The 10,907-nt window shown below is 41.2% G+C and overlaps 1 protein-coding gene across 2 annotated transcripts in view; it reads right to left on the reverse strand.

Moving 5' to 3' along the window:
• Positions 1 to 8,623: 8,623 nt before the first annotated feature.
• LOC107721999 (endothelin-3) overlaps positions 8,624 to 10,907 on the reverse strand; it is a 6,639-nt gene continuing 4,355 nt past the window's right edge. The window contains exons 3-4 of one of the 2 annotated variants that reach the window (XM_016530232.1): positions 9,806 to 9,943; positions 8,624 to 9,305 (exon numbers count right to left, since the gene is read on the reverse strand). In XM_016530232.1, coding sequence (XP_016385718.1) covers positions 9,290 to 9,305; positions 9,806 to 9,943 — 154 coding nt within the window. In that variant the 3' untranslated portion in view covers positions 8,624 to 9,289. Of the gene's footprint in view, positions 9,309 to 9,805; positions 9,944 to 10,907 lie in introns of both variants that reach the window. The other variant, XM_016530231.1, reaches the window with a different exon arrangement.

Consider the following 10,907-nt stretch of genomic DNA (forward strand, 5'->3'; position numbering starts at 1 on the left):
TTTTTAAATCAAATCTTTATTTGCATATGACAGGAAACACTGGGATCTAACAATGCCTTGGAAAAATTGTTTAATCTTAAAAAATAAAGCATATGCACAAACCCAAAAAGGAAATAAAACAATTATCGAACAAACGTGTCTTATTCTGTGCACTAAACTCCCAGTTTACAACAACATCACTGTCAGCATTCCAACTTTATCTTATTGAGGAATGCTTTCTATAAACAGAATGCCCTGGGGTGCAAAATTAAATGACTGAATAAATGGCTTTGGAGACACTCAAAAACATCTTGTTGCCTGCCAATTTACAGGGAGAGGCATGCCATATTTGTTCTGGGTTTGATACAAACTCTTTGCCACATGAACAAAACAAAACAAAATGAACTACTAAGTGCCAGGCCTTTTAAAGCTTTCAATATATAAAACATACAACAATTCAGTTGTATACAAATGTGTCTTGCATATTTTAGCTGTAAGCATTTGTGAATATTGCATCAATATTGAATTGTCAAATGCAGTATTCTGTGTAATAACTCTTATCCTGCAGATCCATCCTAAACATCACACTCAAACACATTTCATGAGCCAAAACCACTGGCAACCAGCAAATTTTGAGAGAAATGTGTAAACTATATTTTGATGAGAACATAAAAACAAGGCCTATGTCTGTAAAAGTATTATCGTCTGGGTTCAGGTTCCAAAGTGGGACTTGTCTTAAATACCTGGATAGTATTTAAATACCGTTAAATACATAATGAGTGATCTCAAAATATATTTTCTTTTCATGAAGTTTTTCATGAAAGCTAAACATTTCCTCTCGTAGGGGTCAGGGTAAAAATTGCTCTTGATAACTTGTTTGTGTTGTCATTTCTATAAGATGACTCCCAGTGGACACTAAGAAGCATTTCTTCTTTCTTCACCTTCACTTGTTGAAGAAAGAAATTCCTGGCAGACAAATCCTCAAGAGGACAATAGTTTACATGACTTTTCTTACAGAATGTCTTATAGACTGCTGTAACCCAGTTTGACATACTGAATGCAAAACCCAATGCAATGTGTGTGACTTTAAAATTTGGCATGAGACCAAACCCACCAATAAGTAGTCTTACCTCTGACCTCACAGCAGTGCGATGAAGAATGAGACAGGTGCTTATTTACTTAATCACATTCTGGGTTTAAGACTACTATCTTGACCAAAATCTGTGCCCTGTTGGAATTTGAGAAATGTTTAGTTTTATGCAAATTGCAGCTCAATATCCACAGAATGTTACATCTACATTTTATTCAAGTTAAAGGAAAAGTCAAGGAAAAATTTAGCAATGTGGTAAGAAAATGTCTCCGGTTACCTTGGTTCCCTTTCGAACATTCACTCTACATTGCGAAGCATTCGTAGTGGGAACTCCTCCCCTTCTCCGAAGATCCTGAAACCTTATAGTATAACTCCAGTACAATAAACTGGCCAATTGTCACTAATTATGCAAATCGCATGCAAATACTGACAAGCCTGCGGGCAGTATATAATGCGGTGAGAGCAAAAATTGCCTCAGAATCTAAGACTGAACGCTTGCATTACTGATCGAGCAGCGATCACGGCAACCTTCGCAATGTCTCGTTCCCGCTATGAGTGCAGCAATGATCAGCCCAAACCAAGGGCTAAGACCACACCAAGCATGGGGTAGAACAACACACAATTCCCAACCAATAGTGATGCCACTAGGAAAGCCTGCAGCTGATAGGCGGAGATAGACCAAAGAACGTCTTAACTCAGGCATACAAATTAGCATATCTGGCCAGAATAAACAAGCAGCTGCACTGAATACAGGCAGTCACAACAACAACAGTAAGCAAGATAGCTCTGTGCAACGTAACGTAAAGCACATATAAAAATGTACATAGGCACGCACAGTGTCAACAGCTATACGTGGTAACAATAGCAAAAAACTAGAAGAATAAGTGAGGTTAGTCACTCACTGAAAGCACCTGAGACGCCAAGGACGGCACATCCAACTTGTAAAACCTGGCGAAAGTATTCTATGAGGGCCAGCTGGCTGCAAAGCACATATCCCGAATAGATGTGCCTTTAGACCAGGCCCATGAAGAGGCAATAGCCCTCATCGTATGGGCTCTGATGTTGAGAGGGCATTCCTGCTCCTGGCTTGCATTAGCCAACACGATATTGTCCAGTGAGAAAGCCTCTGCTTATATACTGCTCGTCCCTTAGTACAGTCACCATAGCACACAAAGAGCTGGTCAGACTGTCGAAAGATGGCAGAGTGGTCGATATAAATCCTTAAAGCCCTGACAGGGCAAACAGTGCTTTTGAGCCTCGGCATCATGCGAGGTTGATGGCTCAGAAGACAAAGCGTTCAAAGAAATGACCTGTGCTTTAAAGGTGGTAGAAAGAGATTTAGGCACGTAGCCCGGTCTCGGCCGGAGAGTAACACTGCATTCAACAGGCCCAAAGCGAATACAATCACCGTCCACCAAGAGCACATGCAGATCTCCCATGCACTTAGCCAAAGCAAGGACAAGAAGCAGAGCAGTTTTGAGGGAGAGCATAGCAATGGATGTCATGGGCTCGAACAGGGGTAGAGAGAACTTTCAGAACCAGCGCTAGGTCCCACGGCGGCACTGACGGTGGCATAGCCCTCATCGTATGGGCTCTGATGTTGAGAGGGCATTCCTGCTCCTGGCTTGCATTAGCCAACACGATATTGTCCAGTGAGAAAGCCTCTGCTTATATACTGCTCGTCCCTTAGTACAGTCACCATAGCACACAAAGAGCTGGTCAGACTGTCGAAAGATGGCAGAGTGGTCGATATAAATCCTTAAAGCCCTGACAGGGCAAACAGTGCTTTTGAGCCTCGGCATCATGCGAGGTTGATGGCTCAGAAGACAAAGCGTTCAAAGAAATGACCTGTGCTTTAAAGGTGGTAGAAAGAGATTTAGGCACGTAGCCCGGTCTCGGCCGGAGAGTAACACTGCATTCAACAGGCCCAAAGCGAATACAATCACCGTCCACCAAGAGCACATGCAGATCTCCCATGCACTTAGCCGAAGCAAGGACAAGAAGCAGAGCAGTTTTGAGGGAGAGCATAGCAATGGATGTCATGGGCTCGAACAGGGGTAGAGAGAACTTTCAGAACCAGCGCTAGGTCCCACGGCGGCACTGACGGTGGCCGTGGGGGATGTAATCTCCTTGCTCCCTTAAGAAGTCTGACCACCCATGCATGCCTCCCGATCAATTGTCCGTCAACCTGGGAAAGAAATTAAGCAATAGCAGCCACATAAACCTTTAGCGTTGATGGTAGACTCCCATTATCCAGCCTGTGCTGCAGAAAACATCAAATGTCTGACATGGGACAGCTCGCCAGGTCGATATCTCTATCACAGCACCATTTCATAAACACTCCCCATTTGAGAGCATACAGATGCCTAGTAGAAGGTGCATGAGACTCAGTGAGCGTGTCAAGCACACCTCTAGGACCCCTGAAGTAGCCACACATGAAAGCTCCATAGCTCTGGGCTGGGTTGCCATATCGAGCTGTTCGCTTGAGACAGAAGGTCCCTCCTGAGGGAGATTCGCCAAGTGGGAGCCACCAGGATCTCCCTGAGGTCTGGAAACCAAGGTTGATTTGGACAGTTCGGGGCAATGAGGAGCCCCCTTGCACTCTCTTCCCTGATTTTGCAGAACACCAGAGCCAAAATCTTCACTGGACATCAGTGTCCCACATCAGCCATAACAGGCACAGACAGTGGCTCTGCACTGCTCTGAGGCAGGGCGAGTAAAGCCGTATTGATATGATGAGGGGAAAACAGTTCTTTTTGTGAGGATGTTTGTGTTTTTATTGCATAAACAGAAACATGAACATTGCATTTGTCGCCTGCAGGAACAAGGGGGAAATAATGCAGGATGTGACGCTTGAGGGCCGGGCCTCCAGCAAGCTCTCTCTTTCTCTTGGCAGGTCCATCAGGACGAAGGCTTGGCAGACGAGAGCAGTCTGCCGTCACGGCGGGGAATCCTCCTCTGTCCGTGATGCCTTTTCCCAGGTCCCATCCACTGCTTATGGCAAATATCTGGCTTATTTCGAGGAGCTGCAGAGGACGCGACGGGCTGCTTAGCCGTTTTCTGAGCAGAGCGGAGTGCAGAAGAGGAGCGTGATCTTGACGGTGGATAGAACGCCCACCGGGGGATCAGGTGACTCATTGCCTTTGCATGCTTTTGCGCCTCAGAGAAGCGCTCGATAACTGACTGCATGGTGTCACCAAAGAGGCCGGAGGGAGTGTTGAGGAGCGCCTTACGGTCAGAGTCCTTCAGGTCAGCTAGGGTCAGCCATAGGTGCCTGTGAAGGACTACCAGAACCTTCACACGGATGGCGTTTCGAGGTAGGGGAGGGCCCACCAGCAGCTCGCTGGCAGCAGTGGGCCTCATCCTCGTAAGGCCACGAGTGATGCTCCTCCGAGTCCTTAAAACATGTGCTGGCAAGTCAGCGCAGTGTACGCAGTCGGACTCAGAGACCACTGCCTCAGCGTGGACCAGACCCAGGCAGGTGATGCAGTGCTTGTGCGTGTCCAGCAGATGCGGTGAAGAAGCTAGAAGATTCTGAGGCAATTGTCGCTCTCACCACATTATATTCTGCCCGAAGGCTTGTCAGTATTTGCATGCAATTTACATAATTAGCAACAATTGGCCAGTTTATTGTACTGGCGTTATCCTACAAGGTTTCAGGATTTTTGGAGAAAGCGATGAGTTCCCACTGCAAATGCTTCGCAATGTAGAGTGAACGCTCGAAAGGGAAACAAACCTAATTCAAGATATATTCTCTAAAAACAAGTTATCATTAGTTCATACAATATTATTTCTCAAGTAAATTTAAAAACGTTCACTACAATCATGCAATCTATCCATTATTAATTAACCACTACACCAACATGAAGCCATAACAGTGAGTGGTCTGTTATATCATGCCATTGGAATGTTCTGACAATCCATTAGGGGCGAGCAATTGCTGTTATTTTGGTGTGTATTTGTGCGTGTAGAACACAAAACAATCAAACAAAGGCTTGACTAAACTGAGCTGGGTGGCTATGTCTGCTGTTTGTACAACTGCATTATGTTGAAAAAAGACTCTGCTACAATGAATGCGAACAACTGCAATTTTATCATATGGTCAGGTTTTCTTGAAATTCTCTGCAGACACTTTGTGAATCAACAGAGGTTTGATGATTTGTTGTGAATGCATGGCAACATTTTCTGGATTGTAAAAATCATCCATAACTACAGCAAATCTTCACAGAAACATCTCATATTCTTTAGCCAGTGAATGACTGTTTTCTCAAGTTGAACCTTATTTGACCTATTGTAGGCAGATAAGGAGACAGGAGTTCTTAGTTAATAATGCGGTTGAAAAAGTGGAGCTGTGGTGGGCCAATGTCTGGCGGAGTGAATTGGAACTCAAGATGAGTTGTTTTTCTCATGTTCTAGGTCCCATAGAGTACAAGGGAGAAATGAATCCATATTTGCATTGATTTTATCATATTTGAGAGTATCCCCTCTGTGAGTGACGTCGACTGTGAATTTGGCCAATGTTCTCCACTGGAACTGATGAATGGTGCATAAGCTGGTCCATCTAAAATGACAATAATGTTATTTATCTTTAATGTGCTTAAACTTCGCAAGATTATGTGTGATTTACATAAGAAACACCTGTTATGAACCTTTCAGAAAGATATGAGGAATATTACAAATGTGGAAAGTTTTATGGACACAAAAAACCTCTGAAAAGATTTTGTCACATATATGTGGATTTTGTCACGTTTTAGGTGGCAATGTCAAGTCAAGTCAAGTCACCTTTATTTATAGCGCTTTATACAATACAGATTGTCAAAGCAGCTTTACAGTGTCAAACAGGAAGATAGTTTGTCAATAATGCAAGTGGACAATAACAGTCATTTTTTCAATAAAACCCCCCCCTGAAAAAACATGACATGAAAACATTATTTTCATGGACAGGACTGCCAAAATGTTACTCTTTTGGCATGATAATATGCAGGAAACTATGACTTAGTATATATCGTTAAGACGTTCTTTGTGTGTGTGTGTGTGTATATATATATATATTGTGGCGAGTATCCCGAGTCCAGATCAGCGTCGCCCTGGAAACGCCGCTGCCACACTGATCACAGAAGCACAACACCTGTGCGTGATGAGTGGCGCACCTGGAGCTCGTTGTTTACCGAACGACTGGCAGCCCGGCAGGAATATACTGACCGGGTCGTGGAACAGCTGCAGGCCAGCGTGGCAGGGCGCCTGCCCCTCCCGGAAGCGCCGGTCAAAGCGCACCAATACCTCGTGCAGTTGACCGAGAACGACGACATCTAGGCTTACCTCCACACGTTTGAGGTCATCGCGGCCAGGGAGGGGTGGGTCCAGGAAGAGTGGGCTCGCATCATCGCCCCCTTCCTCACCGGAGAAGCGCAGCGGGCCTATTATGCCCTGAGGGCACCCCGGAATGAACAGTATGACGAGCTCAAAGCCGAAATCCTAGCCCGGGTGGGCCTGTCGCCCATGGGGGCTGCGCAACAGTTCTATCAATGGACCTATGATGAACGGCAGACAGTGAGAGCCAAAACGTTATTTTACATCATAATAACATTTCACAATATTATATTTTTTCATGTATTTTTGATCAAATAAATGCAGCCTTGATGAGCATAAGAAACTCCTGTAAAAAACATTAAAAATCATTCTGATCCCAAACTTTTGACCGGTAGTGTATCTGCATGATGTAAAACATTATTTTACATAACATTTCACAATAGTATATTTTTTCCTGTATTTTTGATCGAATAAATGCAGCCTTGATGAGCATAAGAAACTCCTGTAAAAAACATTAAAAATCATTCTGATCCCACAATTTTGACCGGTAGTGTATCTGCAAACAGGCTCAGAAAAACCATTGATTCAAAGGGAAAACACATTTTCATTATGACAGATATTTGTTCTTGATTTAAGCATAAACTCAATTTTAAATTTTCAAAGCTTAGTTTTACTCTTGCATTTCTAGTATTTAAGGGGATGTTAATGATATTTGTATTGGCAAACAGAAATACTTAGTAAGATAAAATTAAAACTTTCTGCTCTGATGTAAGACCTTTTTAATGATCTTAATTTGTGGAAGAGCAATTTAAGACTTTTTAAGACCTTTTTAAGACCCACATAAACCATATATTATATCATAGTCTTAAAGATGTTTCACTGAAGCTGATGCAGACAGTGGTGTTGACTCACTGTATATGTCCACTACGGATGTGTCATTACACAGTCAGAATAGGTGGCAAAACTGCAAGATTACTTCCCTGAAGCTCTATGAAAAATGACAATCTCAAATTGGAGGCAGGTACTAAGAATTAAACTGAGATTTATGTGTTCTGTAAGTATGTACTGTAGCTTTTGGTAACAAATGTATTGCTTGTTCTCTCGGATGAGAATGAGCTCTGTTTAAACTATTATAGCTATCAGCTATAGCTTTGTCACGCTCTGTGGATAAAATGTGCCAAAGAGCCAAAGTCAGCATTAAAATGCAGTAATTCATCCTAAAGGGACACGTCAAGCTATTACCTGTTGCACAAAAGTAACTGAGTGCTGCCGAGCTCCAGGAAAAATATGGAGTATATTGCGCACAGTTTCAGCAGTCAGACTTCACTCTGGTCAAATGAATAGACTTGACAGCCATGGCTACAGAAATGCTTAATTTTGTTACTCAACACTTGTTATAGAAGTTTTGTTTTAAGTGGTAGATTTATGTGGATTAACCTTCCTCATGGTAGTCTCTTGGTGTTCTTGTAAAAAACTGAGAAATCTGTGTCAGCTCCATGTAAGAAATATCTGAGTACTGAGCTAAAATCAACATGTACCCCACAAAAAGAAATTTTGATTAAAGAATGAGTGCATCTATTACCTATTATGAATGTGATCTTTTCAAAGGTTGAGTGTAGAACACTGAGATATTTTTCTTATATTGCAAATGCCCATTCATCTTATTTTACAAATAAAAAAATTTTTTTTTTTAGATCAGTAAAGCCTGGCAAGCCTTTTCATTTACTGAACTGTTTATGAATAATACTATTATTTTTGAAAACAACCTAAAAATATTCCTAGATTATAACTGCGACACACCTGTTTTTGACGTACCATAGGAAATTACCTCTTATTTCTCAGGGTGTATTGAGGGCACATTCCAAGACAGCAAACAATTATTGCCTGGCCCCCCTTGTGAAAGGATAAGACGTACCTTTGCAAAGTAATGAGAGAAAGTAATCTAGCCTGAAGCTAGGAGGCATTCATTTGACATTTAAGCCGCAAGTTTCAAATTAGCTCAACAGAATAAGCTCAGCATTTTTCAGTTTAATGTTTGTTGCTCACAGTTGATCTCAATATGAACAAACAATAAGACAACTCATGGGTTATAAAAAAGGTTTCAATTTAATATTAAACAGATAATCTGTACAGGATTTACATACATTATGACCTGTATGTAGGCCATGAAAAGTAAGATCAGGCACAATCCTTTTCTGTTAATTAATTTTATGATTTTTTTTTTTCCTGTTTCATCTTTGGCATTTGAATAAATTATGGATGACTTATCTTGTAATGGTTTGAAATTGTAAGAAAATAGTTTTTTTTTGTTTGTTTGTTTAAATTTGGAGCATGTATTATAAAAATATATGGTTAGTGGAATAAATAGATATTCTATTGCATATATTCTTTATCACAATTATTCATACAGTAGGATGTGTATTACTGTGGCATTTAAAATGAACATCTTTTGGTTAGTCGTGAAATACAGGATTTTTTTATGCTTGAGGAAAACTAGGAATTTACCTATTGTCTGCTTCGTTAATTGTTCATACTCTTGAGGAAAATTAATCCTCATGGTTCAAATTATGAAAGAACGTATTGTACATGCAAGATAATACAGTCCCTAATTTAGACCCTCACAGCATCTCATCTGAATGTCACATTGAGAACGGCAGTCAGTGCATAGCTACTTCAGATATATGTATTATATAGGTGCTGTTTTATAATGCTTTCACGTTGACAGCGAAAGTACTCCACGACTCTCTCTGCTCTTTACTTCTCCCTCTCAGTAATGGAGTTTCGACGGGCTTCCTTTAGGACAGACATGAACCTGTTCTCTGAGGTGATTCTCCAGGTGTTGGGACAGAAGAATGAAGAAGCAGTCGAACGGATGAGTGAAGATCAGTTTAGCTGTGCTCCGATGGACAGTCATGTTGACCTGACCCTACTGAAGGAGAACAACAAAAATTAAAACAAGATACTGTGACTTTTAAATCTATTGATACATTGTGCCTAAATTTTGTACCTACTGGTTGCAGTTAAAGGGGTAATGGACTGCCTTTTTTAATATTTTGTACTGTTCTCTGAGGTCCACTTATAATGTAGTTATGTGATGCAAACGTGAACATGTATTACTGTAGTTTTCAAATCATGTCCTATGGTGAAAGTTTATTGAGATCATAGCATAGTATTGTTCAAGGAACCACATGAAAAAGAAGTCTTTATTAATCAATAATCTGCTCATGCAATTACAATTTGTGTAAAAAAAGCAATACAAGTTTTTGATAATTTACTGACACCAGTGTTCATTTCAACTGGAATCTGAAGTGAATTGTATATATGTATGTTTTTTCTTTTTAATTTTGCAAAAATGCAGGTAGAGACACGTTTTCCAATGAGTCTATGTTGTTGTTTTTTTGTAGTGATCTGAGAGTTTATTGTTACCTCTGACTGCAGAAAGCATTACACTCTTGGTTGCTGTGTAAAGCACACGTGCAGCGCTGACCTCCTACGCTGCCCTCGGCAGAGCACCGTACCCGCTGGGAGCCTCTATAACTTGACATGCCATATGGGACAGTGCGCCTGCCAATACAAAAAGGTTAAGACCTTTGAGTTACAGAAAACACTATTGCAGCACTGCTTAAAGCCAAACAGTGAAAGTGAGATAGACTTTCAATGCTTTGATTTACTTAAAGGGCTTCAAATAGCAAGCCTTCTTTCCAAATTCTCTCTCTAAATTATACTGTATCACGTCCCCATCCACATAAAAATGTCAGAAGCTGGAAGTTTAAACCAGAAGGATTTAACAGAGCAGGTTACATACACAATCTTCCAAGAGGTCTGAAATGTGATACTGAACCATGCATAATGTGGAGGTCAAAAAAACGCCATCCCTGATTATGATGTGCTGGAAATCCCAGCCTCACTGCACAAACACATGGATTTGAATCTGGTAAAACATATTAATTTTAGAGAACTGAACTCGTCTTGATGGCAGTCAGCATTATGAAATTAGGCCAAATATTTAACAAACAAGCAGAAAAGGGGAAGAGGATGTGCAAGAATTTGAGAGCTTTCGTGTGCACATTTTGTTAATGTGCAAATGGTTTTAGTTTAGTTAGGAAACTAGATAGATAGATAGATAGATAGATAGACAGACAGACAGACAGACAGACAGATAGAGAGATAGATAGATAGATAGATAGATAGATAGACAGACAGACAGACAGACAGACAGATAGATAGACAGACAGACAGACAGACAGACAGACAGACAGACAGACAGACAGACAGACAGACAGACAGACAGACAGACAGACAGACAGACAGACAGACAGACAGACAGACAGACAGACAGACAGACAGACAGACAGACAGACAGACAGACAGACAGACAGACAGACAGACAGACAGACAGACAGACAGACAGACAGACAGACAGACAGACAGACAGACAGACAGACAGACAGACAGACAGATAGACAGATAGATAGACAGAGAGACAGACAGATAGATAGATAGATAGATAGATAGATAGATAGATAGA

This window comes from Sinocyclocheilus rhinocerous, unplaced genomic scaffold, assembly GCF_001515625.1.
Source record: "Sinocyclocheilus rhinocerous isolate Xijiao unplaced genomic scaffold, SAMN03320098_v1.1 scaffold5048, whole genome shotgun sequence".
Taxonomy (NCBI): Eukaryota; Metazoa; Chordata; class Actinopteri; order Cypriniformes; family Cyprinidae; genus Sinocyclocheilus; species Sinocyclocheilus rhinocerous.